The 20,193-nt window shown below is 42.3% G+C and overlaps 1 protein-coding gene across 1 annotated transcript; it reads right to left on the reverse strand.

Moving 5' to 3' along the window:
• Positions 1-151: 151 nt before the first annotated feature.
• ano6 (anoctamin 6) lies at positions 152-19,583 on the reverse strand. Its single transcript, XM_079755578.1, has 20 exons — positions 19,326-19,583; positions 16,353-16,423; positions 15,875-16,003; positions 12,898-12,963; positions 11,966-12,253; positions 10,901-11,014; positions 10,541-10,656; positions 9,839-9,973; positions 9,096-9,201; positions 8,925-8,985; positions 8,241-8,386; positions 7,860-7,937; positions 7,095-7,323; positions 6,230-6,399; positions 5,237-5,334; positions 4,503-4,633; positions 3,503-3,708; positions 2,737-2,942; positions 2,394-2,499; positions 152-1,973 (listed from the first exon to the last, which is right to left on the reverse strand). Exons 1-20 carry the CDS (start codon positions 19,411-19,413, stop codon positions 1,749-1,751), a joined length of 2,769 nt encoding a protein of 922 aa, XP_079611704.1. The 5' UTR covers positions 19,414-19,583; the 3' UTR covers positions 152-1,748.
• Positions 19,584-20,193: the final 610 nt, after the last annotated feature.

A 20,193-nucleotide genomic window follows, 5' to 3' on the forward strand; every position in this document is an offset into this window, starting at 1 on the left:
GCGACCTCGTTGTCCCTACAATATGGTCTGTTCCATAATAATGCAAATATGTACACATTTCCAGAAATGTGAACAAAACAAACACAATAACTGTTTTATAACGGAAAATACTGTTTAATTTTAAATGTATAAAAACAGACAAGACTGGAGATATGTGCATCATAACAATTACATTTCTGTCCAAAAGTTAGATTACATACCTTATGTTAAAAACACAAGAATAAGCGATTGTACAATGTGGCAGTATTAGTTTTTATTGTTATCTTACTGGGAAAAATAATAAAAAGTACACCTTTGTGTATTACATCATACAAAAGTCAGTCATCTTTAATCTGCTTTATATTGGAAAACAGCACGAAGTAGGACTAGTTGAATCGTTGAAAGCCGATTCACAGAGTATACATCTCATTGTATATCAATGACGTGTCCATCACAATCATTTAAGATTTGTTTTGTTACCTTGTCAAATGACTCAAATGTACTATGTGGCCATCACCTAATTTGATATTTGAGCAAATCATTGTAACAAAACCGATTTTCCAGTGGAATATATTTCTTGGCACACTGAATACTTGAAGTGCCTCTATTTACAAAGTAAATACATCAACTGCTCTGTGTTCAGGTGTTTGTAACAGTGGGAGATACAGGTCATCCACACAGAGGGGGAATACAAAGTGGGTGTACGAACTGTGCAGAATTTCATTCCATGGTTAGATATGGCTTTCATAATACTGCTGTTAAAAAAATGGCACATGACAAAAAAAACAAGCATTCAACAGTGTTTAAGTGAGATGCAAACGGTTTTAAAAAGACCACACTGGGTCAACACAACATACAATACAACACAACACAATCATCGCACAACTTGCATGCATCATCGGTACTGTAACTCTTTGTTTTTGTGTTGCATATAATAAGTGGTTACGAGATGGTCAACAAGCATTTCATACCGTCTCCTTCAATCCCGTGACACGGTAATAACCTCAACATATAAGAGATCTGCCAGAGAGTGCAAGATAAACAGACCAGAACCAGGTCCGAACAGATGACCATTGTCCCTATCTAGGGGTTTACACAACACATTCTTCTTTTGATTCAGATAAATGCCATTAGTGCACAGGAAGGGCTAAGGGGAATGCTGCTTGGAACAATGAGGACATATGGGTTTTAAACCGGTCCCTTCCAGATGCGAGGTGTACCCCCTAGCCACTACAACAACCTCCCCTGCTCTTTCGACAAAAAACCTCAATGGAATGTTTCAGCGCGACATTTTCTCCACCGACGGACGTGACTATTATTTAGATTCATAGAGGTACGTTCTGTTGTAGCCGTCAGTGATTATGTTTAAGGCAACCTATACAATGGCACACATGTGAAAAACATTATTATTCGGCAGGTTTTGTTTTTCCTACGAGTGGTCTGTCCTAAAACAAGTCATTTTTGATCTTTACGCCTATTTGGGATTGGCCGATTATGCATAATCAATTAACACTTGCGTGTCTACCATCTTTGGTTCGGGGGGGGGGGGAGGAGGAGGAGGAAGAGATGCATTCAAGCCAAGTCCTTTTCATCACAAAATACTTTTGTCATTTGTGGTGACTTTTGTTAAAAAAAAAAGTCTTTTAACCTTTGAAGTGAAGACAGTAAACATTTTCACTTTCTGTAGGCCTATATCATGTTTCTCTCCGTCTCCATTCGGGATCGGGATCCTTGCTTACGATGTCAGCCGAATCGTGTTTCTACAGTCTTCAGAAATCCAGCTCCAGCTCCAGCTCTTCCTCCTCGCCCTTCGGATGCGGGGGTTTCTCCTCCTCGTCCTCAGGCGGTTTCAACCGCTTGGTCACCAGCTTGAGGTTGGCCTCGTGGATGATGACCTGGGTCAGGTAGCGCTCTCGCTTGATCTGCTCCCTGACATGGACCGGCACATCGGGGATCATGTAGGAGAGCACGAACTTGGTGAAGTAGACGATGTGCTGGAGAAGGAGGAGGAGGAAGAGGAGGAGGAGGAGGAGGAGGAGGAGGAGGAGGAGGAGGAGGAGGAGGAGATGTACTCAAGCCAAGTCCTTTTCACAACAAATTATATTCTTTTAACCTTTTAAGTGAAGAGGGTAAACTACTTTCACTTACATTTTCACTTTCGGTATATCATGCATCTTTCTGTATCGATCTTATTCCATATTCTATTTATTTAACCATTGTGTGTCTTGTAATAGATTCAATCTTTCAAATGCCTTTCATTGGTAAATGCATTTGTTTGGCTAGAAGGGCCTGTGGGGTATTGAGCTTTCATTTTTTTTACATGGTGCACTTTGTCAAATTGATTTTACAAGGTCAATATAAATATATTATTCATGCCGGCTTCAAGAAGCATGCCTTTAAAAGCTTGTACATACCTCAACAACGATTATGAAAGCCATCTTGGCAGCGATCACATGCCAGTACTGCATATTGTACTGGTATTCTCTGGGATGGCCTGGGGGATTCCGGAAATCCCGATAGCTGAAAGGCAGAGATAAACATCTGTTAGTTTCCACCCACACAAAACCACCTGGGAAAACACATACGCCTGTAATTTCCACTGAAGCACATTTATTCAAATTAAGTTTAAAAAAAAATTATATCACATCAAAATAACATAAGTAGACTTTCATATTTCATTCTTTAAACATATTTTGAAATGAACCCTAAAGTTGACTTTTATTTTGAAAGGGTAATCTGTTGAGTCGGTAACTGCACCGGCAGGTGGAGCTGTTCTTGAACCAGTAGGGCGTGTGGAGGGGCCTGCTGAAGTTGGAGAAGTCGTCGATGTTGAAGATGGACAGGGTGCTGTTGATGTAGCCACTCATGGTGTTCTCGCCGTGGTCGCCGTAGGGGAAGACAGAGAAGGACCAGTAGTATACCAAGCGGGGGATCATGTCTGAGCTAAAGGCAATGATCATAGCCTGGGGACGGACACATGGAGGGGGAGGGCAGAGTCAATACAACACAGAATAACACAACCAAGGCTTTGGTCAAAGGTAAGAGTGAATATACCTTATAAGATACATGTCATTACGGGACTGCTAGGGGTTAGACATTCAACGTGATGTTTTAAAACAAATACAGAATATTTTACAACGGTGATCTTTACCTATGATAAACGGCTATACAAATAAAGAATTTAATCGTTTTTTTTTTTTTTAATAAAATCATCTCCCTCATCTGGTTCGGAGCTGATAATGGATGCATCTGGGTAAAACCTTCAAACATAAACCTGATAACTTTCATTTAGATTTCTGTTATCTCACTAACAAACGCCACATTTTGTACCGAAAAGGAAGAGTAACACTCTAATAAAAAACATCTTCCATAATTTCACAAATAAAAATCATAATAACAAAATCCAATACCGAAAAAACAATGAGTCGATTCAAATCATGACATGGGATGACTCCTGTCCTGTCACATGACACACACTGGGGGTTGGGGGTCAGTGGGTCACATGACCACACGAGCCACTCACGTTGGTGGCCACGGCCAGGATGGCCACGCCCTGGAGGATGGGCTGCCAGGCGCCGATGTCCTGGGCCTTCTCGGGCACCATGCGGCGGAACTGTGTGGTGATCTTCCAGGCGTCCACGCGGATCTCAAACAGGTTGTTGACCAGCGCCAGGACCGGAGCCAGGGGGAAGGAGGCCACGAACAGGGTGACGAAGCCGAACTGGATCACTGGAGCGGAGCACAAGACGGATGGGGTGAAGTACAGAATAAGACTTTTAAATCCTCACGCCTTTAATCCAACAAAGACATACAAATAAGAATACCTTTAAGAATAAGAATAAGATTGAACTGCAGCTATATGCATAACCTAAGTTAGTACCTAAGTGCTGCATTAAATACACAATAAGTGTACTAAAAATAATATAAAAAACTAATATTTAATACATACTATTGTGACTGGAGCTAATGTGTGTGGTAGGTCAACATGCAGGATGTCAATGTGCAGGTTTATATTAATAAATACAACACAAACGCTAAGGAATGGTTGTCTGTGTCTTTACTGCACAGGATCTACCAGATAGATGGTAGTTTGTGGAATTCCTGGACTCTTCCTAGAGTCCAGGAATTCTTTAAACACCTGCCCAGTATAAACAAGGGTGTGCAATGTGTTGCCTAACAGAAACACACAGGCTGAAACATGCATATGCTTTGCCTTGGAGACGCAAAACACACATTGTGTAGTACATGCGTCATGCGACCCCAATTTCGACCTGATTGCTAGGTTCATCCAACGCCAATTCCTCAAATGAAGAAACAGAGAAAGAGAGAATTTAAGAAATTAAAAAATAAAGAAATTAAGAAACAAAAATGTACGCAAAAAATGTTGACACAAAAAGAAGAAATTATGAACTCAAAATGAAGTCATAAAAAAATAAAAAAAATAAATAAATAAAGAACCACCAACAAATTAAAAAAATATGGAAATAAAATAAATAACCGCCAAATAACCGCTGGGTGCCTACCCATCTCGAGGTACTCGTAGAACAGCCCCAGCTTGCCGATGGGCTGTAGCTGGTAGTCCTGCTCCCAGCGCGGGATCACCTTCTCCGAGCCGGCCCGCGTACAGTGGCGGAAGATCAGGTTCTTCACCCACCTGCAGCACCGGGGAGCCACGGGGTTAAGGGGCTGCGCTCAGAGCCGAAAGGTACTAGGTTCGAGTCCCCAGCCTCCTAAGACGCTCCTAGCCCTTACCAGCTCCTGACACGCGTTTGGATTAGGGGGAAGTTGCATTGAGTGAAAGCGTCTACTGAATGACTAAAGGGTAAACGTTTGTTATCTGCAGCTTTTTTTCTTTAGTTTGAGTTCTACTGGTAGTAAAAATCCACAATGGTGTTGATTCTTACTCCCGGTATTTTTTATTGATCAAAGCATGTATGTTTACTCGATGGCTGTCTGTTGGTTTAATTATACTGCGTTGGCCCTGGGCATTGGATCTTTTTATGCATCTCTTAATAGTTTAAATATGTTCACACGCGTCACTCCTTGCAGTTGTAATACTGTGTGTTACACAAGGGTCTGAAATCGTGGAAGGCCTGAGGGTTAGGCCTGTGGACTTTGGGGGTGCATTATCTTGCCCCTTAACAATGATATAAAGGGGAAAGATAATATTGATAATGACATGGTAGCAACAATTGATAATAATATGTATATTGACGATCGTGAATCATTGGAGTAGTTCTTCACATGGTCCACGTACGGGAGCAGGACCTCCTGGATGTTGTTCCAGATGGCTTTGCCCCCCATGATGACCGTCAGCTGGGTGGTCAACTCCATCAGACACCCGCCCGGGTCGCACTGCGGCAAGAGCCAAAGTTCAGAACTCAGAGGGAGTGAATCAGATGAACACATAAGGTGAATAGATGACATCAACTTATAAACTGACTTTATAAACAGGTAGTAGATTAACTAGTTAGGCACCTCATTGATACATGGTTCCACAGGCTTTACAGAAAGCCCAACGAGATAATTAGTAAAACCACAACAATATAAAGTGCATAAATACTTTTCCCAGCCAGGGTAGGCCATGACCTAGATGACAGTTAGAACAGATTGATGTGTCATTTTAGCTTTAAAGGAATCAAAGGGAATTTATCCGACCTTGTTAACTCTTTCCCAATTGGATTATTTCCCAATCGTATTGTAACAAATTTATCTTCCCCTTCCCCCTGTAATGTGACATAAACATGTCAGAGCGGGCAGTCTGCACTGTTTCCCTCCCACTCGTATAGAGATAAGCCTGCAATAGTCTAGCACAGTATTTTTCAGTACCCACAGTATTTACCTGTGGGTACTGCAGGTGTGGGATTGCATTCTTGAAATAGACACATTTACAATAATGCAAAAGAAGTTTTCCATTGTAATGTTTTCCATTTATGTTTTGTGATCAATTGTGTTTGCTAAATAAACACACTGAGCGTAAGCAATATTGCTGAATTTCTCTTTCCACTGTTTCCAAATGTGGCCTTCTTGCAGTAATAATTGTGTAATTAACCAACCACTGGTTAAGATACAACTGGCTAGCAAAGGGAGACCATGATGAAATCCCATTCCTGCTACAATTCCTGCCACCCTAATATCCTGTTTCTCACCGATAATGTCCTGAGTAACTAATCACATCCCTGTCTTTAATCTGAAGGGTTTTGAAAAGATTTGAAACAACGGTTTGGGACTCAAGTCCCGATTCATTCACCTCCTCATTGCGGTACTTTCCCAGCAGGTACACCGGCTCTTTGGGATATCCGACAGCTTTGCCCTTAGCGAAGGCGATGTAAAAACAGGAAGAGTAATAATTGACGAACTGAAAGAGGAACATCTTGAGGGTGAGGCTGTTCTCATACTCAGTCTTGGTGCGAGGAAGCTCTGTTGGAGGTTGAATGGAGAAGAGAGAGAGGGATGTTGTTACCGACAAAGCACTAGAACTCAATAAACTGGGGGCTAAAATAGTATGAAACTACTATTGCTGCAACTACTACTACATCTATTGCTGCTACTACCACTAAATCTGCTGCTGCTACACCTGCTGCTGCTGCTGCTGCTGCTGCTGCTGCTGCTGCTGCTGCTGCTGCTACTACTACTACTACTACTACTACTACTACTACTGCTACTACTACTACTACTGCTACTACTACTACTTCTACTGCTACTACTGCTACTACTACTACTACTGCTACTACTGCTACTACTACTACTACTACTACTGCTACTACTAGGGAGGAGGAGGATAAGAAGAATAGACAAATCATTAATTTCATTCATCATGTCTTTGAAAAATGATAAATAAATAAGTAAATGATACCCCGAACAAAACAACCCTTCTAATAAATACAATATAGTATTTCAGGTGAAGGAGCATATTTTCTAAGAAAAGCCACATACATTTACAACATTTTGAGACATTTATCAAACTATTATGTAATCCGGAACATAAGGCGATACTAAGGACCCGTAAGGACGGGGGGGGGGGGTTCACTCGTTCTTCTCAAGGACGCCTCCAGGGTGAGGTCCATTGCGGGGGATCGAACCCGGAACCCCTTGAAGGACACGACCCCACTCACCAAAGTCGGTGATCCAGATGGCCACGCGCTCGTACAGGATGTTGAGGGTCATGATGACCACGAAGCTGATGATGGAGGCGGTGACGGAGGTGGCCATCTGGGGCGTGACGTACTCCTTGAAGGGCTCCAACTCCTTCAGGTCCTGGGCCCGCAGCTTGGCGGAGAAGGCGAAGAACACGGCCAGGCGGTACACGATGATGGCCACCACCGACGCCAGGATGAGCAGGATCTGAGGAGAGGATACATCCATGATATATATATACTGTATATTAAAAAAAGTATATATATAGATAATAACAAAAAAATATATCTATATAGATTGAAAAAAAAAATATATATATATATATATATATATATATAAATTTATATCAATTATTAGAAAAATATATATACAGCCCTTAATATATTTTTTATATATATATATATATGAATTATTCACATAAATATATATGTATATATAAATAATATAATGAGACCAGCTGCATCTGAGAAAGACAATTATGATAGTATTTTCATATCATAGGATTTATAATAATCACATAAAAATATATAATATAACAAAATAATATATATATATTTTTTTTTTTTGTTTTGTTTTATTTGATACATAAGCCTATATAGAAAATAATAAACACTTTTATCCAAAGCATCTTACAACACTGTGAGATCATTCAAGTCTTGGCCTGGACAGCCCCAGCCGACCCCGATAATACTTCATGCTAATAACAACCAATCAATCAATCAATCAATCAATCATTCTTTTACCCAGAAGAGGACCGTCCCGATTCCCAAGGACAGCCGGATACACCGTCCACATGCAGTGTACGGCACCTTCTCTTTGGCCTGCAGAAGAACGAGACCAAACCACAGCGTCACTCCCTACCTTACCTTCAGAAAACACTCTGTATGAAGGCCAGTAGGCCTTTTAATGTTCACTGTTTTTAGAACTGAATATTTTGAAGACATTTCAATTTAAAATTCAATCTTGTCTCTTATTATTTTGACTTTATCAAGACTGTTAATTAAAATGCCACGAATGACTTTTGCTTGTGAATGTGATGAAATAGTGGATTCGATCAATGGTTCACATGACCGCCAGGACTACAAAGATGGCTGCCACGGTCAGGACTACACCAGAGCTCGTACCCTGGTGATGGGGTTGATCCTCTCGTGGGAACACTTGGCCTCGTACTCCGGCCTCGGCTGCTCCTCCTGCTCCAGGAACTCCACCGTGTCCCACTCGTACTCCAGCTCCGCCTGGTACCGCTTCCAGAACTCCAGGAACAGAGTCACTGGGAGGAGGAGGAGGAGGAGGAGAAGAAGAAGTAGAAGGAGGAGGAGAAGAAGAAGAAGAAGAAGAAGAAGGAGGAGGAGACGAAGAAGAAGAAGAAGGAGGAGGAGAAGAAGAAGAAGGAGGAGGAGGAGAAGGAGAAGGAGAAGTAGAAGGAGGAGGAGGAGGAGGAGGAGGAGAAGAAGAAGGAGGAGAAGGAGAAGAAGAAGAAGAAGGAGAAGGAGGAGAAGAAGGAGAAGAAGGAGGAGAAGGAGGAGGAGGAGGAGAAGGAGGAGAAGGAGGAGGAGAAGAAGAAGAAGAAGAAGAAGGAGGAAGAAATATGTTTGTTTTTGATTTCATGATATAAATACCGTAGTAAGTTAGTTTAAGTTAGTAAAAAAAATAGTAATAGTAATTAAGTAATTTTGTGTTCTTAGTGCTGTGTTATTTCAAGTTATCAATAAAAATGTTGCTTCCCAAAATGTACAGCATTCTTGAATTTCTGCAAAGGAGATATGATATGAGACGGACAATGACTTCATTATTAAAATAAAACTCACCCCAGACCGACATGAAGACAGCAAACACCAGCGTGCCAAAGTTATCGAATATACAAAGTTTCTGAGAAAATGAAAGGAAAACACAACACATGTGTAACCACACAGACATACGATGCCTATAGATGAAACACCACCGAAAGAGCAGTACAAATCAAGAGAAGATCAACCTACTTTGGACGACTCACACGTGCTGTTGAGCCTCCAGTAGGTGCACTCGCGGTCACACTGCGGACACATTGCTATAGTGCCCCCTATGTTGGGGTCACACACCTCCTTGCTGTAGGATCGCCCCGACAGGAGACAGAGGTTAGACATGCTTATTTACCTACATTAAAAAGTAACGGCAAAACAAACTGGTATCAGAAACTGGAAAAGCATGAATACTGATGTAACACTAATGTAAATATAATATTTATGCTGATCAAACCTTATTATTATTCAGCAGGTTAAAAGTATCAATCTTAAAATGTTGGCCATATGCAGCCCTATTCAAGCACTACAAATCGTTGTTTCTTATAACATGCCAGCCATCATGAGTTGGGCCATCCACTCCAAGCCATAAGGTTCTGGGTTCGATCCCAAACGGCAAAAGACGAACCGCTATCTGCTACTTAAAGCACATGTATCTAAGTTCACTTGGTTGAAGACTGAAATTGAAGAATGAAAGACGGTAAGGGAGAAAACAAGAAGGAAAGACAGATAGAGGGCAAGAAAACCAACAAGGACGAAAGAAAGAGAAAAAGAAAAGGAGAGAAAGAGAAAAAAGCAAGAAAGGACGAAAGACAAAAAGAACAACATACAAACCGACAGACTGAAAGAAAGAAAGAAAGACCAAGCGAACAAATGAGCAAACAAACGAAAGACAAACAACCAAACCAGAACAGGACACACAGTCCGTTGGCCAGCAGCAGTACCTCCATGTGCTGGTCTCTTTGGTGTGGTAGCCGTATATGAAGCAGCCCAGGCCCACGGCCGCCGCCAGTGCCAGCATCAAGGTGTAGAAACCCAGCCAGGCAAAATAAATACCAATCTTCTCGCCATAATACTTTCTGTGGACGACCATAATAATAATTTTGAGGAGGACTTCACATATAGCTGTTTTCTATTCATGCCGTAACATATAGTACCATACGGCGCAATACCAAACTAAATACGATTCCAGCAACTGCTTTTTTTGTGGCGCCATTTTGTGGCAGCCGCCATTTTCTGCGGTGCAAGTCTTGGTGACTAAGTGTCTGCCGCTGACAGTGAACGTGACGGCGGTAGTTGGGTTGGATTGGGTGGATGATGTTAGGCAATGGCCCCCAGTCAGTGAGTTCCTTGTATGGATGGCAATCTTAACATTATTAAGACGTTTAAAAACACGTTAATGTGTTTGTTGGAGCATTTGAGAGCTGCGCAGCTTTCCCGAACTCCTAGACATCGTCGTTATATGTAACATTACATAAAAAGTAAAGTTAAAAGTAGAATAATATACGCTTCTTACGACAGCCTGTGTTCAATGGCGCCTTGTATACTACTGGTACTTTCCCAGATTCCTGTATACCATAGCATATTGTTACACACTGTACTATACCCCTACACACCACACCATAGGCTCACTACCCCATAATTACCTGATTAGGTCGAGCGGTTGCATTTTGTAGAAGCTCTTGGGATGGGCCCATTCTTCATAGAGCAGCAGTCTCTCGTTGGGGCTGCCCAGTTCCGTTGACCTGACGTTAAACCTGCACTGAAGAGCACAGGTAACAGGTAAGAGAGTTTGCAGAGCGTTTGCACAAACAACCATTTTGTTACTGATCGGTACAGCAGCAGAGAAAATATGGAGAAATGTGTTTGCATCAAGTGTAATGTTAGAACATCATTGGGGTGGGGTAGTGAATAGTTCATACATCACTAATACAACACATACAATAATAAGAAAAAAAAACTATTTATTCTATACAAAATAAATAAATAATACTTTTCTGACTCACATCGTGGAGAGGGTAGGCTGCCTTGTAGACTCCACTGTCTAGTAGCTTAGTGATGCCGAACTTCTTGATGTTGCCTCTGACTTCATAAGGCGCGCGGTTCAGGATGTAGTACGCCTGTAAAACACAGCAACAAACATTTGTTAATAGGACTGTAAAGGAAGGGTTTTAACGTTCTTTTTTGTTTAACGTTGATTAGCATCAGTGCAGTTAGCATCTGTAAAGTTATCATTTATATACTAAATAGCATTAGAGAATATTTTCATGGTTAATAAGCGCCATTCTTCCAAATGCAAAAAAATATTAAATACATTTTACTTAAAAAAAAGATATTAAAATATACTACACTAACAAAAATGTCACTTCAACAAATTTCCAGCAATTTATACTGTTCACCAGCGCTAATAATTGTTTAGGGAACATTAATAACCAAATAGAGGTCAGGCATCTAGCTCAACGTTGGCCTCAAGTCAGACATGGACATCGGGCGCTTCTGGGGGGGCAGCAGGGGGCAGTGCCCCCGTAAAACTGAGCTTGTAGCCCCCAGTGGCCCCCCCTCCAAACGTTTTTTCTTTTTCCCCTCCGTCCGGATGGGGGTTCGATTGCTTGCGATGGTGTGGCACTGACGCACAAGGTGGAACTTGAGATTTATAATATATCATACTGACTTCATTGTTGTTGGTGATGTATGATACTGAGTGGTTTGATGTCAGTGAAGGAAACCCAAAATGTTGTAGTATTGACAATTGCTTTAACCAATGAAACATTTCAAATGTATAATATTGACAATTGCTGTAACTGAAGGAAACATTTAATACTAAGCTACTGAAATAAGTGCTGTAACGGGAAAAAGCCAATTATTGTATATTGTGCTTTTGAATGCCGTTACTCAGTACTAAACTAAATATTTTTCGTTCCGGGTTCAATGTGCCCCTCCAACAAAACAACTGGCCCCAGTCTGGCCCCCCCAGGAAAAATGGTCTAGGACCGCCCCCTGTCGGGGCCAGAGACCACCTAACTGCCGATATCCGAATCAACCAGATGCATCATGGGGGATAAACCACTCGCCATGCGGCTCCTCATGGAGGGGGTGAAGAAGTTGTCCTGGTCCTTGACGTAGAAGTACTCCAGGCGGTCCTTCTCGAAGGGCGCCGTGAAGAACTCGGCCTCCGTGCCGATCATGTCCTCGCTGGGGTAGAAGTGCTTGGTGACGCAGGAGAAGAATCGCCACGGCGACGGGCGCGACGCCAGATCGTTGGGCTGGATGGGCAGCTTGATGTGCAGCACTTCGGCGTACGTGCACAACACGTCCCATGGCATGTGCACCTTCACGAACATCAGCTTGTCGTCCACCACCTTGAGAGTGGGGGGGGAGAAGTAATTTGGCGATCCGTCAATAAAAACCCTTTTCCTGATTGTTACATTTACATTTAGGGCATTTAGCAAACACTTTTATCCAAAGCGACTTAAAATAAGTACATTTGTCAGAAGAAATAGAAACAATATATTGCTGACGGTACAGTAAGGATGTTCATAGAACCAAGTGCCGAGCACTAAGAATCGGTTAACCCCTTCCCCGTATACAACAAAGACAGCTAGGATAAGATGCTACGAAGGCCAAGTGCTGTTTTTTAAGTGCAAGGACGTACACCATACAATAAGTGCGTACATTAAGTGCGTACAAGAGTGTTTGTTTTGTAGTGTGTGTGTGATTAAATACATTTTAAATCGTCCATATATCGATCATGTTAACATAATAATGATCCGCAGGGGATCAGGCGAAGGCATTGCAGTTCATTGCCTTGGAAATAACCAATCTAATTCTTCCTAACCAATACGCTATTCATTACATCAATAACCCCAATGATAGGCCATACACACGTGGAGATTCAGCAGCTCTAGACAGATTGAAATGTATAGTCCCTCAATGCCCACTTTGTGTTGAACGTCCACTAATAACCTCCCAGCCCCCCCTCACCCCATCCCCAGGGCCCACTTACTGATCGGGTAGCTTCCAGCACCAAACCCATCTTCATCAGACTGGCCTCCAGATACTCCCGCCGTCGCTATGGGACCAGAGGAACAGGAAATGGAATTAGATTTGCTTGTTGACAAAGAAGCCCATCACTGCACTGTGGGGGCTGTACAATAATAGTTTGATGATGCTCCGGGGTTGGCAGCTTTCCAAATTTGCAGGCTGACTTTCTTTCTCGGAGGACTGCGGTTGCCTTTATGTTCAAAGGGACTTTTTAAGACAAAAGAGCGCCTTTATTGTACCATTCATATGGCATCCATTATTAAGCTATGTGAAATGGAATGGTACCTCTGGGAAACTTGTATTTCCTTTGGGATCAATGAGGTATTTGTTTATCTATTCAAGTTTGGGTGGCCATTTCTAATTATGAGAATGTATCAGTTTTGACAGCTGTTAAGACATCGGGGTTGATTCTGCAAGGGTTCTAGGTTAGCAGACACTTTTATCAAAGCAAAGTGCAAGTGAGGCATTCCTTGCATAATTACCATTTTCCCAGAATTGCATCTGATTACTTTCAGAACTACTTAGTTAGACAGGCTTAGACTGTCAAAGACCAAAAATGACTGAATTGCTGCCGGGGATTTTTCTAAAAACATTTTAACAGCCGATTGAGCCATGGCTGTTGCTCAACAACTATAACACATGGCTAGACAATACTCAGTTATTATGATCCTCCTAACATCAGTAGACAGAGAACAACAGTACACGAGGAGAGGGTGGAGAGTGTTGTGGCTAGGGTGAGACTCCCCACCACAATGTTCAGGGTTGGATATCCCAATGTCTGCCTGTCTACCTGTAGCCATTCTTGAGCAATAGTCCTAACAATCTACTGCTACTGCTACTCCTCAGACGCTTTGGATAAAAGGGTCTGATGAATAAAAAAAATAGCAAATACTAAACAGTACCGCATGGGGATTCTGCCTGCTTAATTATGTATTAGCAGGTGTGTGTGTTAATATTTCTGAGAAGATTAATACTTTTATTGTGATATATATCAAATATTTAACATGATCATGGTCAACATTTGCTTAAATATGAAGAATTGTACTACACAAACTATTCAGTATCCGTTCATAAGAATGACATAGAGTTGACATACAGCAAAACAAACGGCATAGATTGCAACTGATTTTGTTGAATCATTCCCTCAAAGTAATTAATGCCCCGACAATTAAAGGCACGGTGACAGAATTATAACGTTGATTTAGCTACAGTGTACTTTAGCTAATTTCATACAAATCTTTCTCGGCTGTAGTTCCTGACACAGAATAATATTGTTGACACAGAGTGAGGTAAAGCTCTTTGCAGGCATCATTTACAAAGAAATTTTACAATTGGTTTTAATCTATGGTTTGAACATCGACCGCAGTCAAACAGAGGTCTCCAGATAAATGGAGGAAGGGAAAAAGGTTAAGCGTTTTCGAAAAATAGAATAAAAGGAAGTTAACTTAAATTGAGTCGAATTAATAGCTGAGACTAGGCCATGTCAGAGTGAGATGACAGTTGGACTTTAAAGGAAATGAGAACCTCCTGTGCATTGTTCTGCAAAAAAATATATACAAAAATATCGAAAAAAATATACACCAAATATACATTTCTACAAAGTAAACAGACTAGCAGTGTCTATGCTGTTACAAACATATATCTTTTAAGTATTTGAGGATTACGGTTGTGGTTTAGCTCATTCTAGGTAAAGTGGCGCTACATTGCGTAGTCGCATGGTTGTGAAAGAACAAGCCTACACACCTGGCTCCGTAGATACATAGCTAGAAATGTGCACACACACACGCACACGCACACACACACACACACACACGTGTCATTTGTGGTGGATTGTGGCTCTAACTTGAATCTGAAAAATGGCAGGCAGACCAGTTCTCAGTGCTCTTTTTCACAAGTTCAGTCAAGGGTATAATTAAGTGTATTTAGGGTATAAGAGCACATTCAGTTACGGAAGGCAAATATCATAGAGCACGCTTATAGCACCCCTCAAAAAGGTACAATGATTAAGGCTTGTTTTGCATTGGTATTAAAATACATTTGCTCAGATAAAATCCCTGAATTCAAATGAATGTCAAGCTAGGCCTACATATGTATTCCTCAGCGGTTAATCAGGGTTGGAACAGATGTTCATACAATAGCAGGTTAAATTAAAGTTAATTCAGATGCCAGATACAATTCTTACACGGCGACTCACTCCCTTGACAAATACTCAAAAGTAAATATTAAAAGCCGTCACTGTGTGTGTGTAACGAGAAGGATACAATGTACTATGTTTAAACATATACAGGACATTAAGTCAATCCAATATTGACAATTGTTAATGTTCATATCCAACTCTCCTCACAACACAGAGCAAATCGATGAAAAGTGTAAAACAAAAAACATGAATTACACAGATGATTGAGTTGGTGTTGCACAAAGCCTAAAACAATGTCAAACATTAACGTCTGATGAAGAACTTGGCACTGTTTAACCAAATCATGATCCTTTCATGAGAACACAACAGAATTTATGCAGCAATGATGGTGAATATGTTACTCATTTTTGAGTAACACCATAACAACAAAGATCAAAACATGCCTTTCCGCAACAACATCAAACCAAACTTGGCTCATACCAAGAAATCACTACATTTACTACATTCATCATTGCGATGTCAGGTTTTACTTTACATGCTCTTCTAGCATTCGATAAAACCATTTGAAATAGGTTTGGGGATGGGTACTGTGTGCCACTCACTGACTTCTATTGTGTCTGTCTTTGAACATGTCCGTCTTTGGACTCATTTCTTAAAAAGGTACCCGCACAAGTTTACATACGACTTCAATTTAAGCTCTCGCAGAAGCTTTTATCCCAGGAGCACCTGACCCGTCGATATCACTGAGAACCACATGTGAATACGAAAATGGGGGGGGAACCAACGGTTTCGCGCGACTCACCTTCTTGCGCTGAAACGCGTGCCTCTTGTCGTAATCCTTCTTGTCCTCGTCCTCGTACACCAGGACGAAGTCGATGCGCCGCACACCGTCGTTGAAGAACAGCGAGTCGTGCTTCCCGTTGAAGTCGGCCTGCGGGGAGAAGCATTGGGCGCTAGACAGCTCCACAACGCAGTACTCAAACAGCTCTTCCTCCATCAGGTCATACATGACGTCCGTCGAGGGGAGACCACGGGGATCCCTGAAGAGACCACGATCCTACGACTGAGCTGATACTACTGCGAGATATGTCCCCTTTTTAGTGGCACGATGTGCGGCCGTTAAATACACGCCGCACAAGGGCTGAACGAGTCAACAGAGCATCTCAACCCTGCACTCTTTTCTTTTTTTGATGAATGCAATGTGTGTCACTCTTGGTGGGGTGGATTGCAAAATGACAAAGGCTTATTTGGCTTTGGGGAGTGATGCATGTCGTCCTCACCCGCTCTGCCCTGGCCATGGACGCGCCTTCCCGTATGGTCTCATATGTAGGGAGGAACTCCTGCGGGTAAACTGAAAGAAGAAGAAGAGAAGATCCGTGTTTTTGGGATGATGAGGAACAAACTAACAATGTGCCTTAGCAAAATAAACATGAATGAATTATGTTATTATAATACCATTACCATTTTGTCGTTTTGTCGTTTAGGGTTGTCTAAGGCAACGCAAAGTGAAGTCCATGAGATACATGTTATAACAGGCATTCTGCTCAAGGTTGCCTATAGGAAGGCTGTTGACATATGGGATCAAACCCAGTACCTTAGTACCTACCAAGCCATTATACTGTCCTAACCCCAATAAACGATTTGATATAATACACCCCAATGTCCCCAGTATAGCTGTAGGCCTACTTCGAGTCCTGTATGACATATATCTGAATTCACTCTAAGTCACTAGATAAAAGTGATTGCTTAATGACCAAAAGTTAAAATTAGCAGTTATAATTAAATGGGTGACATCTACCATAAGAGCACACACATCTTTGTAAACATTACAGAACAAAGTATTTGTGTCCAGTCAATGGTATATGTTAAGCCCTTAATCACAGTAACAGTAACTGTAAGGGATTCATGCACCATATTTAACACAACCCTTGCCAAAGGGCAAGGAAATCTCCAGGCATGGTTAGGAATGCAATGGGAGCCATAATGGAAAGACATAATGGTAGCATTACAAGCTAAACAGTTGAACCTGCTTCTGACCAGCACTGGCTTTTACGTTAGCAATCAGCAAAATACAAGCTGACTGCCACAAACCTCAGTCTCTGCACTGCTGTTATCATGAGCACTGCAGCTGTGTCATTTAATAACTCAATAACACGAGGGAGGGCATCTTGTGGCTATTATGTGACTCATTTCCGTTCATCTTTTAGCAACTAAAGCAAGCTAACTCTTCTCTGGTTTTCATTGCATGGATGTAGGCACACACGCACGCACATACACACGCACACACACAAACTTGTTTCCCCTTCAGGCACTCTACCAATCCCACTTATTCCCCTGACTGACTTAACAATGCCAAAGCAACACATTAAAAACCACGTACAAAACTTTATTAACAAAACTCTAGGGGCGGGATATGGAATGTACTTGTAACACAAATCACATTATGTGCCAAGACAACATTCACTGCATGTGGAAAATCCTGTTCTATATGGTCCGGGTGACCACAATGAGATACTGAACTAACCAACCGCAGATGTTGTTTTTCCAAAATAAAAGTTGTCACATAGTAACACATTGGCACAGGGATCGTGATGTTCACTGCTCGAGTCTTCACAGAAATCCCCCGACGTCAAGCCATCGAATTGCAGTAGAAAGAACTATTTTCCACCCAACGACAGTATGTTGTTGGGTGGGTGTGTCTGTCCACACATGTCAGGATGGAGAATGCAGACTTACAGCTCACTGAATGAATAGATTGAAAGAACTTGCCCTGTTGACTTGAAATTACAGGGTATGATAGGGTTGATTAAAGGTGGATGTTTAGTATAAGGCCTAGTTTTGGACAAGAGAGTGTAGTGGTTACAGTCCACCTGAAGCCATCCTTCCCTTATGGGGCTAGATGCCCCCTGCCCCATGATGACCTGTCTAAATGAACATGCTTTGGATAAAACGGTCTAAGATAATGCTGCACATCACTTTTGCTCATCTACCAAACAAATGTCCATCTTTGATGGACCAGGGGGATATAGAACTCAAGACACATTTCGTAAATATAAATACTTTGGGTAATGTATAAAAACGCACCTCTCTAAAATAACAAAAGCAAGAGCAGTCAAGCTTGTTTGAAAAAATACACTTGTGTGTGTCCTGCCCCATGACCAGTACCCAAATACCCGAAGGACCGTACCACACCACCCCATGACCAGTACCCAACTACCCGAAGGACCGTACCACACCACCCCATGACCAGTACCCAACTACCCGAAGGACCGTACCACACCACCCCATGGACAGAAGGTACCACACTACCCAATGGACAGTCTGCCTATGAACTCAAGACACATTTCGTAAATATAAATACTTTGGGCAATGTATAAAAACGCACCTCCCTAAAATAAAAAAAGCAAGAGCAATCAAGCTTGTTTGAAAAAATACACTTATGTGTGTGTCCTGCCCCATGGAAAGTCAGTACCACACTACCCGAAGGACCGTACCACACTACCCCATGACCAGTACCCAAATACCCGAAGGACCGTACCACACCACCCCATGACCAGTACCCAACTACCCGAAGGACCGTACCACACCACCCCATGACCAGTACCCAACTACCCGAAGGACCGTACCACACCACCCCATGACCAGTACCCAACTACCCGAAGGACCGTACCACACCACCCCATGACCAGTACCCAACTACCCGAAGGACCGTACCACACCACCCCATGACCAGTACCCAACTACCCGAAGGACCGTACCACACCACCCCATGGACAGAAGGTACCACACTACCCAATGGACAGTCTGCCTATGGACAGACAGTACCACACCTCCCCATGGACAGTACCACAACTCCCCATGGACAGACAGTACCACACCTCCCCATGGACAGTACCACACCTCCCCATGGACAGTACCACACCTCCCCATGGACAGACGGTACCACACCTCCCCATGGACAGAAGGTACCACACCTCCCCATGGACAGAAGGTACCACACCTCCCCATGGACAGTACCACACCTCCCCATGGACAGTACCACACCTCCCCATGGACAGAAGGTACCACACCTCCCCATGGACAGACAGTACCACACCTCCCCATGGATAGACAGTACCACACCTCCCCATGGATAGACAGTACCACACCTCCCCATGGACAGACAGTACCACCCAGCCGTCAGACGCGCATCGCCAGTCGGACCCTAAACCGCGCCCTGCGCGCAGTCTGGAGAGAAAAAGCGTAAAGCTCACCGATGTCTTCGTCAATCATCCCCAACTCCGCCTCATCCTCCAAAAAGTCCAGCGTTTCGTCCATCTCAAGTATGTCGTTATCGTTCATCTTGGAAGTCTACGGCGGAGGTTTGCTCCTGCAATACTTTTAACGAAGAGTCAGATGAGTTAAGAAAGTGAATGAGAGGGGTCCATCACAAATCCATGCTGTTTTTCCCCTTCAGTTGATCCACAAGGGTCTAAGTCTCCGAGCCGAAAACAGTGTAGTGAAGTTTTTACTTCACACAACAAAGAGGGGTGGGGTCGGGGTATGGGGAGGGTTTGAAGTCGGCCAGACGGATCACACAGCTCCGTCTTGATCCGCCCCTTCTTGTTGATTCCGTTTCTGCGATCCGCATCTCAGCAACATGATTCACTCAAGTTTCCCTTTCAAAAGGGAAATGCTCTCTAGATAGAATCAACAGTAGCTGGCACCTCTTCCACTTGAACATTTACACTTACACTTTACACTACACGTTACATTTGACCTATCTTCATCTTTATCTTGTATTGTTGCTGCTATGTGGCTGTGGAGGAACCAAGCCTAAGAATCGTGCTTGTGTGTACTTGTACAATAAGACACCGTAATAAAAGTAATTCTGATTCTCTCTGTGTGGGTCAATGTATGTCATAGTGAAACCCTGGTAAAGTGCTTGATGAAATAAAACTAAACATAATGGAATACAGTAGACCAAAACGTACAATGGAATCAAACCAAATATAAATAGATCAAATATATATATAAATTTGCAATCTACTCAACAACTTATTTTATCATCTCATCAAATACATATTTATCAAACACTTATTTTTGCTTCAAGAAATACAACCCAAAAACAAAAGTTATTCT

Source organism: Pollachius pollachius (genome assembly GCF_949987615.1).
Source record: "Pollachius pollachius genome assembly, chromosome: 18".
NCBI lineage: Eukaryota > Metazoa > Chordata > Actinopteri > Gadiformes > Gadidae > Pollachius > Pollachius pollachius.

What these genes read in the sequence shown, in the direction of transcription:
- ano6 (XM_079755578.1), bottom strand. Translation starts at nt 19,413, where the DNA reads ATGAACGATAACGACATACTTGAGATGGACGAAACGCTGGACTTTTTG. An exon ending in GCACGTGTGAGTCGTCCAAA is followed by an intron (nt 8,986 to 9,095) that starts GTAGGTTGATCT and finishes TCATTTTCTCAG; the next exon opens with AAACTTTGTATATTCGATAA. An exon ending in TGTCTTCATGTCGGTCTGGG is followed by an intron (nt 8,387 to 8,924) that starts GTGAGTTTTATT and finishes TCCTCCTCCCAG; the next exon opens with TGACTCTGTTCCTGGAGTTC.